General features: G+C 41.0%; 1 protein-coding gene and 1 long non-coding RNA gene across 51 annotated transcripts in view; one reads left to right on the top strand and one right to left on the bottom strand.

Annotated features, from left to right (window-relative positions):
• The window catches only part of MICAL3 (microtubule associated monooxygenase, calponin and LIM domain containing 3), a 190,375-nt gene that overhangs the window by 65,011 nt on the left and 103,540 nt on the right, over window positions 1-21,824 (bottom strand). For 41 of the 50 annotated variants that reach the window (XM_083401644.1, XM_083401645.1, XM_083401634.1 and 38 more), the window contains 7 exons: window positions 19,310-19,366; window positions 17,533-17,646; window positions 16,166-16,273; window positions 11,381-11,488; window positions 10,459-10,645; window positions 9,198-9,286; window positions 8,273-8,360 (listed from right to left, as the gene is read on the bottom strand). In XM_083401644.1, coding sequence (XP_083257770.1) covers window positions 8,273-8,360; window positions 9,198-9,286; window positions 10,459-10,645; window positions 11,381-11,488; window positions 16,166-16,273; window positions 17,533-17,646; window positions 19,310-19,366 — 751 coding nt within the window. The remainder of the gene's footprint in view (window positions 1-8,272; window positions 8,361-9,197; window positions 9,287-10,458; window positions 10,646-11,380; window positions 11,489-16,165; window positions 16,274-17,532; window positions 17,647-19,309; window positions 19,367-21,824) is intronic. The other 9 variants (XM_083401661.1, XM_083401660.1, XM_083401663.1 and 6 more) reach the window with 1 other exon arrangement.
• LOC310659314 lies at window positions 15-20,015 on the top strand. The gene is made up of 3 exons (XR_014502748.1): window positions 15-210; window positions 722-809; window positions 19,783-20,015. It is a non-coding gene; the product is annotated as an uncharacterized lncRNA (long non-coding RNA).

The following is a 21,824-nucleotide window of genomic DNA, read 5'->3' on the forward strand; positions in this document are numbered from 1 at the left end:
TTGAGATCCCTGCATTGCAAGGGGTTGGACAAGATGACCCTTGGGATCACATCCAACTCTACAATCAGTTCTATGATCTGATTTATCATAAGGATGCTGCTATGGTCTAGTTGTATACAGACAATTTTACGCAACATGCTGAGGATCTTTAATATGATTGCGGATGCAAAAGGAGATAACGCACCACATTCTACTATGTGCACAACAGAGGTACACACTGTCAATGTTTATCATGAAACTCAGCAAGTCAAGTGCTAAGTGCATAGTATTTAATCAACACCAATTGTTAGCTGAATATTCAGATGAAGTGAAGGAAGTATCTGGTTTTATTGCTGGCTTCTGTAGCACTTGGCAAAGCAATGCTATTTATTCAAGGTGCAATCTACTTTACCATCCAGGACCAGAGGTGTTTTAGGAGTTCAGTGTTCTCAAGGCCTCCCACGTGCCTTTTATTGCTATTACTTTCAATGACAAGGAGTGCATGACAAAGAGAAAAGATTTTCAGTGTTCATTTAATTAGTTTGCAAATTTGCAAAGAAAAAGTAGGACTATGGAATTCTCCCACTGTCTCGAGAGTGAGCTGAACCAATAATATTTTAAAGAAACCCCTTCCAAAGCTGACCACTGCCAAAACCAGTTCATTCCTGAACTTTGGCAGCCTTGCCATGTTTGAGAAATAGAAAGAGTTGCCACCGTGATAAAATTATTATCTGTTTTGCAGAATAAAGGTGAGACAACAGATTCAGTACAGAAGCAACATTAGAAATATACTACAAACAAGAGAGCTACACATCATTCTCACTGATCAGGTATTAACAAAACACAGTGGATGCATATTTATTTCTGTGGAGTAATCTTAAAGTTGAAAATCAACCCCTGGAATTTTTTTTGATATGGATTTAACAGTTTGGGTTCTCTTCCACTTGTCTCCATGTTCCAGCGCTTTAGTAGTATGAAGGGAGGGCTTGTGCACTGGAAGGATTGTGTATTTGTGTACATGTGCATGCACAAACATTGCTGTGTACTTTGTGCACAAATCCACACTTGGCTTGCATGAAAAACCCCAGTTTTAGAGGAACAGCTCATTAGGTATCAATAGTAGAGGACAAGTTTGGCTCCCTTAGTGCAGTGCTTTACTTCTCTCAATAGAAGTGAATGGTTCTTACATGCTTATTTAGAATTAAGGGGGTTCACTCAGGGAACACTGAGGAAGAGGTTAAATCTGCTCCACACCTTTGATGGAGTTCAGGGTTAGCCAACACAGTGTCTTCCTGATATTGTTAAGACTCCAACCCCCATTAGCCCCAGTCAGCATGGCCACTGGTCAAAAATACTGCGAGTCGTAGTGCAACAAAATCTGGATTGTACCACGTTTGCTATTGTTGCTCCATTTATTTAGAATCAAGATTGTCCCTTTCTGTATAGTTACATACTAGGTTCTGTTTCTCAGTATGAGGGCTAGAGCATGAGCAGCTATCACTACCTTCTCCTGTAAGAAACTTGGTGAGCTTGTGAGGTAATAGGATGTTCATAAACATTCTAACTGTTTAGAAGAATGTTGTTAGCAACAATGAGAACATTAGCAGCAATGCACTTTAGCAGAAAAGAGAGAGATAGTTACCATAGGGGAAAAAACCTATCAATCTTGGGCCTTGATGACAGGAAAATACATGTGTTGTTGGCAGCAGAAATGGACAGGCGAGGGACCTAAAGACATGATATTGGGAAGCAGGGTGCAAGGAGTCGAAGAGAACAGGGACAGAGGCTGAATTTTATATATTGACTTGAAATCACTGGACAATTTTTTGGCTGCTGGTCAAAGTTCTCATTTTTCCTCTAAGAAGAACCAATGTATTACTTTAAGGCATCTTATTGCCTTGGGACTCCATGCATACTATAGAACCATAAACTGGAAATGCAAGCTCTGAATTATGTTAAGCAAATCCTTGTCCTGCCAAATCTTACTCTAAAGTATATTTTTCTTAGCACTAGCCAACACTTAATTTCAATCTAATGGACCAACTGCAGAAACTCCATCTCCAGGAAGTCTTCATTTCCCACCTCTTTAGGCTTGAATCAAAGGAGATAAACAATGGAGTAGAAAAGAAAAACTCAGAAACTTTTGAAACCTCAGAAAGATTGTTTGGAATTTATTCCCTTTTTAACGTGAAGAGGTAACATTTGCACAAAAACGTATTGTTTTCACAGCAACAAGAGATCCAAAGTTACAGAATTTGAACACAAATGCACACTCTGCACCACCACAGTAAGTGCGAGAAAACCAAAATTAAAAAAAGGGTACAACATCTCAAGTTTGAGATGTGAGGCTTTTCAGAGCACATTTCCCATTCTTCCCTGAGCCACAGCTTAAATCTCAAGCAGGGGACTTTTTTCCCTCAGATTTTGCATTTCAAAATAGGGGGCATTTAAGCACACCCCAGTTTGGAGGGGGAAAAACAAAATCCGTTTCTTGCGAGATTTAAGGTATTTTTCGCTGACACACAAGTAATATTGCATTCTGTTTAAGAAAATACTCAGAATAACTCACATCATCCCTCAAGAAATGCATATATATACACAAATAACAATACAAGTCACTATGATCTACAAGGTTTGAGAAGGGATGAAAGGACAAGAGAAAGGAATTTCATCTCTCCCAGGAAAAAAGTGTTCTCAACAGGATTTTATGGTGGATCCCCAACAATTGTATAAATTTTACATTTCATTTCTTCCCTGTAGCTATTCAAAAGTGAGGTTCACTTTGAAAGCACATAGCACTGAATTTCCTATGTGCATCATTTCCCCTTGATGCACCGTGTCCAGACTCCTCATTTTGCTGCCTGCTCATGTGCCCTGTGGTTGGGCACATTCTTCCCTCCACATCAATCCCACCATAAAAACCTAGTAAGAACACTGAAGGGGAATGCAAGGGGGTCTAGGAACAGTCTCTCAAGAAAGCTTCCAAGCTAAGCTCTGGAAGGCCACTTTTCACAGGGTAGGGACACTATCTTCAGCCATTCAACATGCATGCTTAACAGTAAACTTCCAGCTACACAGGACCTTTGATTTCATACTAAAAGTGATTCCATACATTATGGTAGTTCAGTGCAGGCCACAAGAAATGCAACCATACGCTGGTATTCTGTACAGATGACTAAACCACTTCTGGCACAGCGGAACACTGTGTCGGAAGCCAGAGTGCACGGAAACACTGTTTACAGACTACACAATAGAGCCAATCTATTATTGTGCAATTAATGCTGATTAGGGCCATCAAACTCCAGGTGGCTGCTTTAATATATAAAATAATCCTAACCTCTTTGAAGAGACACACCTTGCTTGGGTCTCTCTGCAAATAATGTGGCATAAATCCTGGAGTCCCAATTTTCCACCCAGCTTCAGGTCCACAGTTACATTTAGGAAAAGAACTGTAGCCTCATTTCTACTTGTTCAGAATCCACTGCACACAGTTTGGATTGGCACAGTTTTGAATGGTTGCTATCTTGTTGCAGTGGACACAGTAAAAACCAAGCAACATTTCAAAAAAGGATCAAACTTCTCAAATGCTGCCTTCATTGTGCAAGGTTACCAAGACCATCTCTAGACTTCCCAAAAAGTATTCTGTCACAGGTGGAAAACTGTATCACATCAGTCCAAATTGTTTGCTACACTACGATTAATTCTGTAAAGAACATGTTCTGTTAAAACAGAAATTGGTGCTGCTTTAGCACTGGCAGAGTTCATGCCAAATTTGGGGCAAGTGAATTTTACATTACCTATCAAGTGCATTTTAAACCAGGGTGACAGCTAATAATAATTTAAGGAACTATATAAACTGAGATCAAGTTTAGCACAATTTATAGTTTTAAAGCATATGCTGAATCAAAAAAATACCTATATGCTAGTTATCATGTCAAAAAACAAAGAATTATATTCATTCAGATCATGGTTTTTTGAGACTAAAGGTAGTATGCTAATATTTTAAAATTTGTGTCCAGGAGACATTATATAATCTTATTAAATTACATATATATGGACATTCTTCACTGATTCTATACTGCAGGTATGTTGTTGTAACACTACCATTAGCACAATTTAACACAGAGCTTAACCATGCTTACTCCTTATACTGAATCATGGCCCATAGAAATATGTCTTAACTTCTCTCTGTGCAATTCCATGGCAATTCCTGCTTTTCATTGGGATACATTGGATGAACCAATGCAGTTTCAGGATTCAACAATAAGTTTGTTACAACCAACAATATAACTTCTGTTGTTTTTTTAAAACACAATTATTCAGTGCTCTGTAGCGAAAAGGGACAAATTTACTGATACACCTTTTTATGTAGGAAAGAAGAGTCTGCCAAAATGGCATCAAAAAGAATAGAAGATGCAGCTCCTCTAATCACTGATAAAAGAAGAGCATAGAGCTCCTCTAATCACTGATCAAAGATTACACTCTCTCTCCCTCTTCCCGTGTTTTAAAAACAAATACACAAGCAAATTCAGCTTGCATTCTGCAGATAAGGGTGCATGCTACTAGAAACCCATCAAAAGCTCCTTCAAGTACATGAAATGGCAACTGAAGTCCTACAACCCAACTTTCTGTCCATGTGAAATGCTGCAAATTCCATAGTGGAGTGCTGGCCTCCACTAAAAACAGCAACTATGTGTTCCAAGATTTGACTGTTAGTCTGAAAAAAGGTCATGTTTAAGTCCTAGCATTTCATGATTACTTGCCACCTCACTATAGTGCAATTAGCTTACTTCACTGGAATATACCGTTAAGGACAGATATACTCCACTGATAATACTATTTACTTCCTCTCTTTCAAAGGAGGATATTAGTACAAATTCTCTCAATTTCCTATATTTCTTTTCTTTCTTTCTTTTTAATTAGAATGCTTTTGACTATGTGTGTAACATTCCAGTGACCTAGCTCATGGTGAATTACCTTAATTTCATTACCCCTAAAAGTTATTGAGTGAAAACCAACCGCCTTTATATAAAATTGTAAGGGCAAAATGCAAAGAGACTGTTCCAAGCCCACTGGACCCACAGGAGGATTAATACATTCAAAAATATTTTACAGACATTTACAACGAAGTGCAGAAAGAACAAATACTTCCGTGTTAAAAAAAAAAGAGACATGTATAAAAAATGACACTCACTGTAAAACATTCCAAAATACAAGAGACATACAACTATTACAGAATACAACCATTGAAAAGCAAGGGATTTTTTCACCCCACTCCTTTTATTGGCACCAGCAGCAATTGTGTCACAAAGGCAAATGCAGAGAGTGCTTGACACAAAATCCCAGGAAGACAGTACAAGAAAAAGGCGTAATACAGCGTTTGCCAGAAGCATGCCAGAGTTCAGCACAAGAAAGCGCCTCTCACAGCTTTCACCACCCTTGCACCAGCAGAAAGGGTTGCACGCTTTGGAGACAGTGTGCAAGAAATGTAACCAGATAGCAGCAACATCAAAAGCTAAGTCACTTAAAGCACTCACATGTGCCACACACACTCCTGGGCAGACCAGGAGGTGGACATCAAGAGAAGATTTGGCCTATCCTAATGGCTAAATACTGAGCTTTGAGATCAGTTAACTTCCCCCCTTTGTAACAGAATAGGGGGAGTCACAAAACACCTATAATGCAAGAGCCACACATGCCAGAGAGCGAAATTACCTCACAATAAAAAGTGCTTATTGTTTCCTGACCATTATTCTAATGCCTCAGTACAGAAGAGCTCTCTTCTCTACTATTCAAGTTAGCCAACAAGTAGGGAAGGGAGGCGACATAAAATTTCATAGTAACCAAGCAAATACTGATTGCAGATTTGTTTGAAACATGCAAATAGAGTAAGCACGGCTCCACTAGCATGCATTTACCTATTCCACGGGAACCAAGGGTCAGCTTGGAATGGGCAGCTGACCATGAACACAGGCCAATGGGAGGTGCAGATTTCTATTCGTTCCAAGACTGCACTTCTCCGCTTCCCCCACTACCATCCAATTACATTCTATTAAAATCACATTTTCCCCCTTTTCAAATCACCATCATTTTCCACATTATGAAATGCCAATCTCTGCATGAATTCCAGTGTCTGAAACATGCAGTTAATAGAATTATATCTCTACCTCAATGGCAATTCAGAGTTTGCATGAGGACAGAGCAGCCTCGCAGAGGACTGCCAAAGTCTGAAACTTCTCTGATTAGGATACTTCAGCTGGAATCTAGGAACTGAAACGTTTTTATCAGCTCTGAACACATAAAATGCTGGCTTCTGATTATTTGAAATATTTCCCCCCAGCACTGTCTTTAACTATTATCATAGTTCATGGTGCTTATATAACACAAAGGCCAGAATTAATTATTCAGTTCATTATTGCTGGATTCTACAATATCTATATACACATAAATAGGTATATGTAAACACAGACACATGAAAGAGTCCTGATCTTAAACTTTAAACATATAGAGATTCCTCCAGCAGCCTCCTATGAAAATACACATTAATTTCCCATACTCTTTCCGTGATTAGCAAACTTATACATTCAAGTTAATTTTGAACTCAGCAAAGAGCCAAAAAATGTCTGCTTTTTGCCCTGACCAGCAGGGAACTAGAACTAAAAGTTAGATGGCTTACAGGGAATGTAGGACAGGTTTCACTGCAATATTAGGCCAAGAATAATTATTGCTAAACTGAAATTATGCTAGACCAAGCTGGCAACTCCAACTGCAATCAACTTCTGCAAGACTGTCAGTCTCAAGACAACAGAGGCAGAAGCTCCACACAAGCAGTATTCAGAGTCTGAACTCTTAAAAGTTATCTGAACAACCACATCCAATCTCTGATCAAGCAATTTAATCAGTGCAAAATTCCAGAACTCTTTGTTTCCACAGCCAAATGACTCCTATACAATAGTTACAAGAAGCTGTGTTTTCACATTTGAAAGACTTGCTTAATACAAAATGTTTTTCAGAGCTTACTTAATTAAATCTTAAATCTCTTTCATTTTGCTTCTGGGTGGGAAATGTCACACAAATACAGAAACTGTACAATGCTATTGAGTGCACACAACTAAAAATAAATAAATGAAAAAACATATCTTGAATGATCCTTCAATTGGATTTTTTTTATACTATTTAGAAACGTTTAGCCAATGGAAGGGCAACGGTTTAGTTCCTACACACAACTACGGCTATATAATTTAATTCTACATAAAAAAAAAAAATCTAAACCTATTTGGCTTGGAAGATTCCACAACTAGAATCCAGTCTGGCCTCTTATCAAGTGCGATTCAAATTTAATCACCCAAAGGTCAAAGTAAAAGTCCGTCCAGACTAGAGTTTGTGGCACAAATTGAGTCTATCGCTCTCTCTCACACAGAGACAGGAATCAAGTTTAAGATTAACCAGAATGCCCTTAACACCATACAGCTTGGTCTGTCAGCCCCAGTCCAGAACAGCAAAGCATATATTTTGGGAGAAATTTCCACAACCTGCCAACACCAAGATCACCCAGAGTTAAAGGCCGTGAAAGACAACAAGGAATGTATAGCAGGCATGGTTCAAAACGTATCAACAAGGTTTTGATGTTTTGCTATTCAGACACCATATCGGTGAGAACTAGAAGATAGTTTTGCAGGTGAACACAGAAATCCAGTCAATGGACTTCTTCATACCATGCTAATGCTATATTTAATTCACTCAGCAATGTAGATTTTGCGGACTAAGGGTTGCATCCAGCTACGTTCTACTCAGAGTAGACCTGATGAAATTAATTAAGCTAAGTTAGTCTGGTCCATTAATTTCAATTGGTCTGTTCTGAGTATGACTAGCAATTTTTAATTTATTTGAACCTACCCAAGAAATCTTGAACTGGGTGTCTGTGTTTACCTGGACAGCATTCAGAACAGCAGCTTTGTCTTACAAACCATAATGTAACCCCACCACCACATAACCCCTAATTTCCTCCTGCACACATGTTACACAGTGTTACAAAAGTTGTTATTACTGTATTAATATCCTAGTGCTGATAAAAACTCCCCCATTATCTGCACAAGAACCTCTGACTGGACATAGATAAAGGGGACTCCAAAAGCCATCAGCTGGCACATGAAAAAGGAGTCCAAAGGATTTTGGGCTACGTGGTGCCCAACTGAGGAAACTGTGTTTTGCAGGAGCTGGCTTGCCACCCTAACTCTGTCAAAGAGGTGGAGCGAGTACTGCATCACCCTGCCAAACAAGGAAGCAGAGCTACCTGGAGTCCTCTCTGACGAAGTTGAGATGGAGTTTGCACGTCCTGCACCGTCAGCCGCCATGTTGTCCTGCTGGGTCCCTTTGCTGTCCTGGGGGGGAAATAGGCAAGGAAGGATGCAGTTATTAAATTTATGTAATTTAAAAGTGAGCAAATGCAAACAGACAAAAGGTGGTTTTATGGTTTTAGATCCAGGAGAAACAATAATCCTAGTTTATTCAGGCATATTCCAGATCTGGACACACATTCTCAGTATATCTTTGTTATTTATCTAACTGCTTCTTCAAGTAAAGCCATATGGAGGGCATGCCTGGGGTTAGCTGATTTTAACAAAAAATAATAGTACCACATATATCATTTTTCCATAGTATTGCCTTGAAAAACTACTTGCCATAAAACCAACTGCCAAAAAATTAACTGCATAAGTAAAATTAATTCATGTTACTCTGTAAATGTAATCGTTGTCCAGTAGATCAGCTATTACATATATTCTCAAGGCAGAATTTACTTTAATGCATATCCATGTTTTAATTATTAAATTCCCACTCTTTGGGTATGAGTACTTTTCAATGGTCCCCTGATAAAAAGAACCAATCCATAAACTGGATTTTGGATAGACAGAAGTAAATATGAATGGTGACGTGCCTATTTGCACACCACTGGAACAGCTTTTCATCTTCTCTCTCCAGACACGCTGTTGTCTTGGTTTTGGTAAGCCAACAAATTTATAAAAACAACAACTGATAAAAAGTTTCCATTATGTGTTCTGTTTAAGAGTTTATAGCTAATAAAGGCAGGCAAGATCAATGCACATAGGATTCAGAAAGATTCTGCAACACTGCTCTCCCCCTTCCAAACAACCCAAAGCCACTTCCCAACATAAAATGGCAAAGCAGTCTCATCTGGGAAATGCAAGGAAACAGCCTACCTTTCCTGACAGAGGGCCCACTGCCGGTCTCTTCCTCTGTGCATAACCTGAAAGTCTGTAACAGTAGTGAGGCTTGCAGTAGAATTTTCCTGCAAACAGAGCAAGGGGAAAATGATAATGAGAAAGACAAAAGCTTCAGTTTGGTAATGCTGTGCAGTGCCACAGTTCCTCTGTATCTCCTCTGCCCTGTCACATACAAAATACATGGAGACAATTATGCCTCAAAGATTTAATTCACGTTAATTTCCTCCTTTCCTGAAAGCAAATGGATTTTCCATAGGGTGCCTGATAGCCATTTACCCAGCACCCAACCAATAGCCAGAACATCCCAGGGGAACTTGCGTGGTAGCGCACACAAAGCAGCACTGTGTGAGGAACAAAGGCTGCATCACATGGAAATCTGGCAGAAGTGCTGTGGAAAAGGCAAGAATGAATGCAAAGAGGAAAGGGCTGGGCATTAACTCCAAACAGACCACTGCTTACCAAGAATTGACCAATCCAAACAGAAATCTATGTACCATGGTCACCCAGGTGATTTCTAACTACAAATATTCAAAAGTTATCATTTCACAGATGCAAACAGCCTGTGGTATGGTGTTGCAAGAACTCCCAATGTGTTGCTGAACCTTCAAAACAGTATTCAAGGAGAGCCCTGTTTACATGATGCTGCAGTTGTCTAGCCATGATTGCAAATACAAGAGTAATGGCTTCCCACTCTGAGTTTTCCATAATCTCTGGCAGCACACAAAATCCTGAGCATGGAGAGGAGTTCAACTCCCAGTTCAACCAGCTTCAGACTGCAGTATTTACAATGTGCATTTTAGTTTCTACAAATACCTCTTGCACAATAATAATTTTGGATGATGTATCTGAAGTGGGCCAAACAGTGATGTAATAATTTCCTGAGCATACTAAAGATATATGGAATCCTGAAGGTTATATCTAAGTCAAAGGGCTGAATCCAATAAAAGTCATGTTGTGATCTCAATGACTTCTGCTTGCACAATGGAACTCCCTCTCCTTCTTCTACTCCCTGAGTTCCCGCCCCCACAAAAAAAACACCTCTGTCCCAGAAGCCTGTGGGAACCCCCAGAGAAGATTTGGGTATGGGGACACAAGTGGGGGGAAGGAGGAGGAGGAGGAGGAAGGGAAGTTATGGTATGCAAGTAGAAGTCACTTGCACAACAATTTTGCTGAATGCAACCCATCAGTTGAAGCTCTTGCCCATCCCCTCCTAAGGCAAAAGGTAAACTTCACTTACCATCCACCAGGTCGTAGGCATAAGAGGACAAGCGCAGGGTTGTAGCACAGTATTCGCATTTGAAGCAGCTGCGGTGGAAGAATTTGCCTTCAGCACTCAGTCTTTCCATCACGTAGACACGCTTGTGGCAGAAGTAGCAGACATCACTGCCTCCCACATTCGGAGGGAATTCTTTTTTCAAGGAACCCTAAAGCAGCAAGAACAAGGAAAGGTCTAGACTGAGTCACAAGCTTACTTTTACTTCCACTGTCGTGCCATATGTATTCATTAGATTGTTTTGGAATCCTTCAATGGGAAACGGAGGACGTTTCAGCAAAAACACTAAGCAGGCACCTATGGATAATTCCAAGGCCCCAACATGAGGAAGAAAAGGTCAGCCAAGGAACTCACTCCGTAAGGTGTAGCATCCAACCACCTGAAAATAAAGAGTCTGGCGGAATATGGGAGAACTGAAGGATCTAAAAATTCTTTAATTCTCTCAGCTTTAGCTTTCCCACACATCCTGCCTCTAAAATGGGTATAATGATGACATACCTCACAAAGTTGATTAGAGACACCAAGTGTACACAACTAACGAATTGTGGAAATGGTCACACAATTATGATAGTAATAATCCTCCTCCCACATTACCACTGAAGTTAAGCTCCAAACAACCACTGTCAAATGATATCTCCACACATTTACTCCAAAGACACCAAAGCTTTCAGCAACAGATCTTTTGTGTACTATCCATTTTCTTTATAGCAAGAATTCAAGAACCCACAAAGGGAAGTGGAGGAACAGGCAAGGAAGTGCTTACATCAGCTACCTTTAACTAAACACTGAGGGAAAACTAAAGGCTCCATATTACTGAGGATCTAAGGAAGAGCTGTCTAACTTCTAATCACAAATACTCATCACCTTCTGAACATCATTCTCTTACCAGTTCCTTCTTGTCTAGAAGGGTTTTGGGTTGGTCTTTCCTTTGAAGCTGATTGGCTATTTGCTCAGCCAATGAGCTCACGCCACCTGTATACATCTTTATATACTTCTACCAGATGAAGGTAATGAGGGTGGGGGGAGGTAAGATGGATGGGGAAAATGAGGGAAAAGAGAAACAGTATAAATTCAGGATGAAAACTACGAAAGAAAAAAATGGCAAAAAAGGTGCAGAAAGGGGTGAAACCATGCCAAGACAGTGAACAACACAAGCGTGTGTGGCACCAGCAAAACAAGTGATCTCAGAAACCACTGGTGTGGGCAGCACTAAATAAAATTATTAGCAGTTTGTAATCAGCCACTCTAAGACCCTGGTCAGAAACTTTATTTTGCCAGATAGTCATTGGAGATGAAAGGTGTTTCTAACCCCATCTCCCACAAAGGTTTCCCATAACAGCTGCCATGTTCTTTCCAAAACCATGCTTATCTCTAGATTGGCAGCTGAACATAGTCCTGCCATAGGGTCAGATCTAGTCCATGAGCTGCTGGTTGTTGACCCCCCTCCCCCAAACAGAAACCCCAGGGGACTAAGAGTGCTATGGGTTCAGGGATGAGGTAGCATGGATTACCCATATTGGGATATCATGGCTATTTATGATATCCAAAATCAGACTGGGGAATTACATAGTGTGGGGAAAGGATATCTGGAGGAGAAGTTAAAAGGGAAAGAGGGGTGTAATAAATTTGCATGCTCAGATATATGTTCTTTCTTGCAGGGCTGCAAAAATACTAGTGTTTTTAGCCACTGTGTGTTTCTTCATCCCCGTCTCCCCAGTTGGATATGAAGCCCACTATCTCTTTTCATACCCCATCTCAGGTCGGAGGCCAATGTGCAGACACTGTAGTTTCAACACCAAGCAAGCCTTTTTCTCGCCCACATCCAGCTTATGAAGAATGCTGGAGAACCCAAAAGCTTGCCCATTATTTTGTTACATTTTGGTTGGTCTTAAAAAGGTATTTCCTTACTATGGAAGTTGCGAGGGGAGTGTCTTATGGACCAACATGGCTGCCTTTGCTTATTTTTATATAAACAACATGATTGGTTTCAACTGTTATTTAAGCAGCAAACCGTATAACACAAAAAGATAACTAGATAGGATTGTGTTTCAGAAATATATTGGGGGGGGGGGGAGCACAAGCCATTAAGTTTACAGAACCTTAGGTACTGAGATACTTCACACACAGTCCCACATAGCAAGTCATATAACTGCACCCCCCCCCCCAATTCTCCCTTAAGTTTATGGGGAGAGGAAGATGGATGAGGGTTGCCTGGCCTCTCAGCAAGGAAGCAGAATATCAAATTCAGCTCAAGAACCTTTGACAGTTTGCCCTTTTCAAAAACAACAGATATTCCACTTATTATATGCCAATGCACTTTGTACTGAAGAACAGAGAGTAAAATCAGCAAGTCCTTCTATTTACCTAAGTAGATACATTATTAACAACTAATGGGCCTTTCTGTTGGAAGAACAGACCTGAGGGGTCGAGGGCCTGAAGTCAACAGGACTCTCAACTGATATGGTATTTCAAATTGCAGCTAATTGCCGATAGATCTACACATTTTGAAAGATCCATAACCCCCATGAATCTGTGTAAATTCTCATGACTGTGTTTAAAGGTAAAGGGACCCCTGACCATTAGGTCCAGTTGTGGCCGACTCTGGGGTTGCCGCACTCATCTCGCTTTATTGGCCGAGGGAGACGGCGTACAGCTTCCTGGTCTATGTCACTTCAGCGCACGGAAATGCCGTTTACCTTCCCGCCGGAGCAGTAGCTATTTATCTACTTGCACTCTGACATGCTTTCGAACAGCTAGGTGGGCAGGAGCAGGGACCGAGCAACGGAAGCTCACCCCGTCGTGGGGATTCTAACCTTCTGATCGGCAAGTCCTAGGCTCTGTGGCTTAACCCACAGCACCACCCACGTCCATGACTGCTTTTAAATCTAGGCAAAAACATTTCTCTTCAACCAGACCTTCTGTTAAACAACCTATGGCCTTTTAAAGGTGGTGTGTGTTGTTTTTATTATGATTGTGTTATGCATTTTGTGTTTTTATGTTGTAAACTGTCATATAATGTGTGATATATAAATTTAATTAAAAAATGAACAAGTCACTAAAAAAACCAATCTGAGCCATTGACTACCACATCTTATGACACCAGTGAATTCCATAAGTTTATTACATATTGTGTGAAAAAAATGCTTTATTTCATCTGCTACTGACAATTTCATTAAGTGAGTTCTAGTTTTGTGAGAAGGGAAAACATTCCCTCATTTTCCCCGCATCATGTATTATTGATGGCACAGGTTTTGGGGTAGTGCATTCCACATCTGTATTGGTATTCTATCAGCTTCTGAAGGCACACCTGTTTATACAGGCATTCCTTTCATCTCTTGACCCAAGTCTCCTGTTTTAATTGCTGTGGGGTTTTAATGCGATAGTTTTATTCCATATTTTAATCACATGTTTCTATTTTAACATTTTAATGGGATGGATTTATTGTGTATTTCAATTATGGTACGTTCTTCATTATTCTGTATTTCAACAAGGTTGTGCAACTGGTTTTAATGTTTTGTAAACCACTTCGATGCCATGTAAACATTGAAAAGTATATAATCATCTTATAACCCTATATTGTGTCTCCTTTAGTATTTCTTTTCCAAATTAAAAGGCCCCAAACATACAAGCCTTGCCAGGAATGCCCTCCCAACTTCTTGACTGGTATTTTGGTGCCTCATCTTATCCACCTCTGCAATATTGGAATTTGTCTTTCCACAGCTGCTGCACCAAGTTTTGACTGAGCTCTCCATCGCAGCTCCAAGTTGTCATTCTTGGACAGTCTCAGCCAGTTTAGACTCAATCAGCATTGGAATGTTTTGTTCCAATATATATCACTTTACACTTATTAGCACATTTTTTGCCCCTTCACCTCATTTGGAGATGTTCTTTTGGAACTCTTCACAGTCTGCTCAGGTTTTCATCATGCTCTATAAATTGGTGCCATCTGCAAAGTTGGCTTTCACTGATCACTTCCAGATCATTTGTGGGCAAGTTACACAGTCTTATTGTCTCTAAGACAGCCTCTTCTATTTTTTCTTTTGTGTGTGGACTGTGTGCAAAACAAATCTCTTCAGCTACAGACTTCCTCATAGACTGTCCCAATACAGATCTTTGGGGGATTCCCTGACCTATTTCCAACAATTGTGAGAATTTTCAGCCTATTTCTACCCTAGGTCTTGTTTATGTATGAGTAGAGGGGACAACATGGGAAACCAAATGAGAGGCAATGCAGTTGCTTTGTCAGAAACAGGTCTATTGTCGTCCACAAGTTTTCTTTTGAAGGGAAGGCCTTGGTTGGTGAGTCCTTCTCTTCCCCACTCTACAAGCAGACAGAGGGGACTATGTGCTCTAAAGGATGGTGCTTCTTGCCCATGCTAAAGATTATTACATTTGCCTAATATCAATTTGAATCTAATCCACCTCTCCCATAAAAACTCTACAGAATTCTCAGACCAAGACTACATTGTTTAAAAGGAAATATTAGTTCTACAACAGACAGGTGTCCACATTCTCCATGCCCATCTTGAAGAATTAGACAACATTCAGTGACACAATGACCAATACAGTATAGCTCTTCCTATAGAACAATCAGAAATCCCTTAAACCTTAATCTAGATGAGACAAGCAGCAAGCATTTTTTCAGTATTCACTGCGCTGTTCAAAAATCAAACCACAACTAATCTGTTATATTATAGGACACACAAAGCAATATAGTGGTTTGAATCACATCCTCAAAGTGAAGCAGCAAACAAGCAGTTATTCATCATGTAGATGTTCAATGGTCACAGAAAATCCAGTGCTAGAAACAGCTGTTAAGAGACAGACAACACAGTGAATCCCACTCTTGGCAACAATGAAGCCTTATTGGGGGATCCTTAGTAGTCAGAAATGGCCGTTTGACACAATGGTCCAGTTCCAACATCACCATGGTTTGGTGGTCAGTAGCAGTCTGCATTATTCCACTTCCCTTCCCCGCATAGCAAAAGATATACTGGGAATCCATGGTTAAACTAGCAGGTCATAATTACTGCTAGCCTAATTTTGTTTTCATTTGAGTGACTCAAACCACAATTTGAACTTGGCTTTAATTGCCAACTTGAGAACGAATTATAGTGAGAAGTGATTATGGCAGCACCTGTTCAAAACATTATAATAAAACCAAGATATAGCTACGGAGGAAATGAAAGTGAAGTGAAGAAGCCCAAGGAAGATGCAGGAGAAAGCAGAGGAAGAAGCATTTCAGCCCACAAAGGACTTCTGATGATCAAACTATGGCTTGGTGATTCGGACCCAACACATCTCCCAACTGGGTGAGTGCATTCCAGGGTATGCCTTTACTTATCTGGAGGCAGAACAAGCCAGTTCTGGATGAGACATACAATATTCTTTGTGAAACATTTGCTAGCCATTGCTCTCTCTCCTACCAGACAATCAGTAACTCCGAGGTGTAAAGGATATGCAGCATTTCCAAATTCACAAGCCTTGGAATAACCAGGGTACAGAGGAATCCCAAGCCTTTCTGCAGGCACACAGGCTAAGCTCAGCCACACCCAAGGCAAAGAGAACTTATTAGCCTAGCTTTATCCAGTGCGGCATTCTCAAGTGGCAGGAGATGGAATAGGCCATAGATGTGCAACTGGGTGCAGCCTCAAGCCCCACACCATGCTACCTGTCTGAGGGAGTCAGAGGAGGGAGAAGAAGGGCGACTGGAAGAGCGGAGGTTGCGGGAGAGCTCCCACTGCTCAACAACAGATCGACGAGATCGCTCAATCTCTGGCTACAAAATAAAGATGAGAAAGTCAGAAGACGGCATTTCAAAATAGGAGCTTTTGGGAAGGGGCGGGTGAGACAGGCAGCAGAGATCTTGTAGCTTGCAAGTGACGTAGGAAAACTGTGGGCATGCTCTACTACTTTTAAACTCCCCAGCCAAAGTTCAGAACATTGATATTTGGGGGGGAGGGAATGGTGGAACACCAAATCCATGTACTAATTTCAGCTGTGAATGACCTTCCTGATGCTTGTCTTTCAAGTTTTAGAAATGAGTGGATTTATAAAGAACTGTGGGCTAGATGTATCCTGAATAAAATACGAGGAATTCTATTCCAATCATGAAGCAATACCAAAAATTCCTAGTAAGAAGGTTGAAAAGAAACAACTTTCTAAAATTTCTGCATGGTAAGAGAGACTGCAAGGCTGTTAAGCAAGACACATGTCAAAATGCATGTGCTTGCATTCAATAGCCTCTTTTACCCCATCAGTATTTTGTTTGGCAAAATGACTAAAAGCAATTGATATTAGACCTTCCAGAGTTTAACAAGATGAAATACATTATAACAGCCCACGCAGGGTCAGAAAATAAATTCTGATCAGCAACTGATGATATATGATTGAATATTGGCACTGACATACATGTTTAAAAATTAGAGCACATATAGAAAGAATGTGTATATTGCTTAAAGAAATAAACAAGTTTTCAAAGCCCATTTGGTTTATATATAAAGGCTGTTCTGGGGTTAGTTAACTTCCTGGTTTCATTTGTTTTGGGTTACTCTTTAGCAAGCTAATTTTATAGAACCTTGCTTCTGAAACCTAGTTATGTAACGCAGATGCTCTTCATCTCCAGAATGGCTAAGCAACGCTCCACCAACACTTCTTGAATCTAGCTGAGTCTTTCAATACAGATTCTACCCTACTCTATGGAAGTGCAAACTCTCAAAAGCCCCTTTAAGTTAGGAGCTTCTTCCCCACATATGCCACACATCTTTTTATTAGTGCTAGACGCATCTACGCAAGATTAAGTGTTGATTCAGCAAGCAGGAACAGTAAGTTAACAGGAAAGACAGAATAATGAGTTTGGATCTTGTTGTTTTACCCAGGGTGCTTGAAAGTGTTCTGCTACAATGTGATAGTGTACTCATCAGCCATTAAAACAGGACATCTGATGCCAGCCATGTTACAGCCCAAGCAACCTTTCATTTCCCATTCTACGGAACGGCAAGCAGACACAAAGCGCCAGACAGACAGGAAGGCAGTCACCTGATGCCTGGTTGCTGGCCTTTGCTCCAGGAGGGCAGCCAGCTGGCTTGCCCTCTGCTCAATGGTAAGCGTGCGCTCTGGCACACGGTCATCTGAAAAGAACTGGTGAGGTCTCTGCAGAATAATGAGTGAGGGAAAATGAACAAGAGAGCACAGGGGGGGAAATATTCATGGAAAAAGCATGGCAGTAGGAAAAGAAACAAAGCTGAAAATAAGGTCAGAGGCAGTTAATTAAATGCTTGTGCATTAAAAAAAGTGGGACACAGGGACAAGGAGGGGAACAAGAGCTCAAAATCCTCTGGATGAAGGTTGCACACACACACACCAGCTGATGCGACATACATATAACATAAACCATTTACAGTAGCCGAATCCAAATTAAGTCTACTCTGGAAGTCACTGATTTAAATAGGTTTACTGCTCAGGAAGCATGCAGAGGGCTGTGACCTTTGGCAGCTGTGGTTTATGAATCCTACAGCAGCAGGAAAAGGATCCAAGATTGTGCCGCCAAAGAAGCATCATAGTTTAGCTGCTGTGAAATACAGGTGTGTCACAGGGATCTGGAGAAGGGCACTTGTTGTCTGTAGTGACGCTCCAACTTTTTAACCTGGTTGTTTTGGAGACTGGATGCAATACCAAGCTAGTGCTGAAGAGAAGGGTCATGGAAGGGAAACAATGGCAAAGGCATAGTTCTCTGTGAGGGGCTAGTAATGTTTAACACAAAATTCTAAGTATCCTCAAAACTGTATTGTGTAGGGTTCCTTTTCAAAATTATTTACTGTGATGAGCAGCTTTTAGAAATATATTGAGCAGGCAGACTGCAGCATTGATCCATGCCTTTATTATGTCAATTAATTCTCTTTCCTTGCATGTTCTACTTTGGTCCAAGCTTATTCCAGTTAATTTAGTTTTGCATGCTTTTGTGGGCGGGATGCTTAAAAATGTCCCTTTCTCCCTACTGTCATGAAGATTTATTTGTGCATTCCATCAGGCTATGTGAACTGTTTCTATCCCAGCTTTTTATTATTATTATTATTATTTTTATTATTATTACTCTACCCATCGGGCTGGGTTTCCCCAGCCACTCTGGGCAGTTTCCAGCCCATAAAAAAACACGATAAAACATCAAACAACAACAACTTCCCAATACAGGGCTGCCTTCAGATGTCTTCTAAAAGTTGTGCAGTTCTTTATCTCCTTGACATCTGATGGGAGGGTGTTCCACAGGGAGTAACAATAGTTTTATTATTTACAAACAGAACTAACAAAGAACTGGTTCCTGCATTGTCTTGTTTTCCTCTTTCTGCCCCATCCCTTTTTCATTTTGTGTCATTCCTTTTAAAGTGTGAGCCTGAGGGCTAGGACTGTCTAGATTTTTATTGATCTGTAAGCTGCTCTGGGAGCTTTTTTGGCTGAAGAATGAGGTAATAATGATTCAGAGAGATGGATAGATATTTTCCGACACATCAGCAGGCCCTTTTACTCCACTAGTGTATCTCCTATTATAGAGGAAAATGGGGAATGCCAAATTCAAAGTGCTAATATGTGCCCGACGGAAAAAAACATACTGCATGATGCTCAAGCAAGTAATTCTGCAAAGGCCACACAGACACAACACCACTATTTTTATGAAGCATTTGCAGTAGAGCTTGGCTATTAGTATTATGCTGGCATATGAATAGCTCTCCAGCCTTCTCTTACCCACCCCCAGCTTGCACAACATTCTCCCAAGAGTGCACACACCCTCTTCATGCTGCTTTTGCTCATGCTATTTTACCCGCTGCTGTCTGGGACTCTGCTCTCCGGCTGGTTCTCCATGAGGTTCCCTGTTTGCCTGCAGGCAAAATAATGACCTTGACAAATCCCACATACACACTCACAGAAAGATAGCATCGTTCAGTTAGGAGTCACACTACAAGAGAAACATTAAAACCACAGTCCTGGAAAAGCCATAGGAGGTTTGCAAAGATCATGTGGCTGCTGTGAAGAAAGAGGTTTTGTGCAGAGCAGTTAAAAAGAATATTTTATACAAACTGTGTTAGTAAATGGTGACAACAGCAATAAATATCCACACAGTGATACACGTGGTGGTGGCAGAAGAAGGAACTGCTCCCAAGAAACCGTAAATTGTTCCTTGGAAAATCCTAGTTTTAAAAGTAATATGAGGAATAAATTTTAGAGAACTTTAGAGGCAAAGTGAGATATGTCCATTGAGCTTAAGTAATCACCAAGTCTGTTTTTAATTCAAAGGTTATTTTGAAGAGCCTGGGCTCCCCTCAACGTGAACAAGAAACAAGGCTCCCTGGCCTGCGAAATCCACAGTGGTATCCTACAATAAGACAGACCGTAATCTTCCCTGCCCCAAGAATGCAGACACCTGGAGGCAGCTTTGATTATCCTCTATACACACAGGTATAGTTTTATAAAAATGTAGCTCCCTGAAACTCACAAACCTGGTCATACTTCATAAGACAAAATGTGTGTGTGTGCGCGCGCGCACAACACACACACACAACTTCCAAATGGATATTTATTATTTTATGTGCTGTTTAAATAGTACTGTTTCCTGCAACTTTCTTGTTTTGTGAGTCAATGCAATTACATATGAAATATAAAACACCTTAAAAACAAATAGTTTACAAGACTGAGTGGTAAGTTTCCCATTTAGAAGCTAACTCTTCTTGCAGATCAAGCAAGAGAAGCTGACCCAGTTTTTCCAACTGTATGTAAAAAGTAAACCATGTTCTACGTTACGGACAAGTGTGCATTTGTGAATAATACTATTTTGGCCCTGACATGGTGGAGGGAACTCCTGGGGGTAAACTGTGTGCCATGATTCACCTTACAAAACAAACCCAGTTAGGGAATGTCCTGCACAAGGACTTCCCCTTGTGCAATGGGTTTCCCCTCCTCTCCATCCCCTGCTCCCCCTGCAATTGGTTAGGGAGTGGGGATCAGGAGAACCCCGACAGTAGCATGCTGGGGAGAAGAGAGAGAGAAGGAATTATTCTTTTTGGAAAGTTGCAATGCTTGCACAAACAGAACGTTCAACATGGTGCGATGCCAATAAAATATGTAATTGATGTTGAGATGAATTGTACGACTGTCCCGTATCAGTGTATTTTGCACTGTTATCTAGATTTGTTATAAATTGACTCAAGGCCCCCACATTTTTGACACAATCATGTAACTGGGGTGCCCGATTTGAACAAAGTATTCAACAATAAACTACTTTGGAGGAATGTTTTAACAACGTCAGTGAGGGAGGGTGACCAGGAAATGGAGGAGGCTTCCCAAGGTGCCAAAGCCAGGTAACACAGCTGGGCCCAGGCATTCTAGACGACTGCCATGCTGATTAGTGGTACTATGGTCAGTTGGTGGAGGTAAGTAAGAGCAGCACAACACACTAGGAAAGTAATGGAAACCGCAGCAGGCTAGAATTGGTAAAACCTGGAGGACTTTTGGGGGCGATGTTTTGGAATTCCTTGTCATTCTCATGAAGTGGGGAGCATCCTGGCCTCTCCCAATTTCTAAGTAATGTAGGTACATCAATGGGTTTAAAGGTAAAGGTAAAGGGACCACTGCAGTCAACAGGACTTTCAACTGATATGGTATTTCAAATTGCAGCTAATTGCTGATAGATCTACACATTCTGAAAGATCCATAACCCCCATGAATCTGTGTAAATTCTCATGACTGTGTTTAAAGGTAAAGGTAAAGGGACCACGGACCATTAGGTCCAGTCGTGGCTGACTCTGGGGTTGCAGCACTCATCTCGCTTTATTGGCCGAGGGAGACGGCGTACAGCTTCCAGGTCATGTGGCTAGCATGACTAAGCCGTTTCTGGCGAACCAGAGCAGCGCATGGAAACACCATTTACCTTCTCGCCAGAGCGATACCTATTTATCTACTTGCACTTTGATGTGCTTTTGAACTGCTAGGTTGGCAGGAGCAGGGACCGAGCAACGGGAGCTCACCCCGTCGCGGGGATTCGAACCGCCGACCTTCTGATTGGCAAGTCCTAGGCTCTGTGGTTTAACCCACAGTGCCACCCGTGTCCCATCAATGGGTTTACATTCTAGCAAATCGCAGGATGTCTGCACGACCCCTTTATTTGACAGAGTTAAACAAAGTCACCCTGGTGCTGTGGGAGAAGTGCTGCAGCAGTTCCCACATCGCAGGCCAAATGTAAGAATCTGCTTCAAAGCTAACATTCCCCAATCTGGTGCCTTGAGGATGTTGTTGGACCACCAACTTCCATCAACCCTACCCAACATGGCTAACAGTCTGGG

Source organism: Podarcis tiliguerta, assembly GCF_965153285.1.
Source record: "Podarcis tiliguerta genome assembly, chromosome: 10".
Taxonomy (NCBI): Eukaryota; Metazoa; Chordata; class Lepidosauria; order Squamata; family Lacertidae; genus Podarcis; species Podarcis tiliguerta.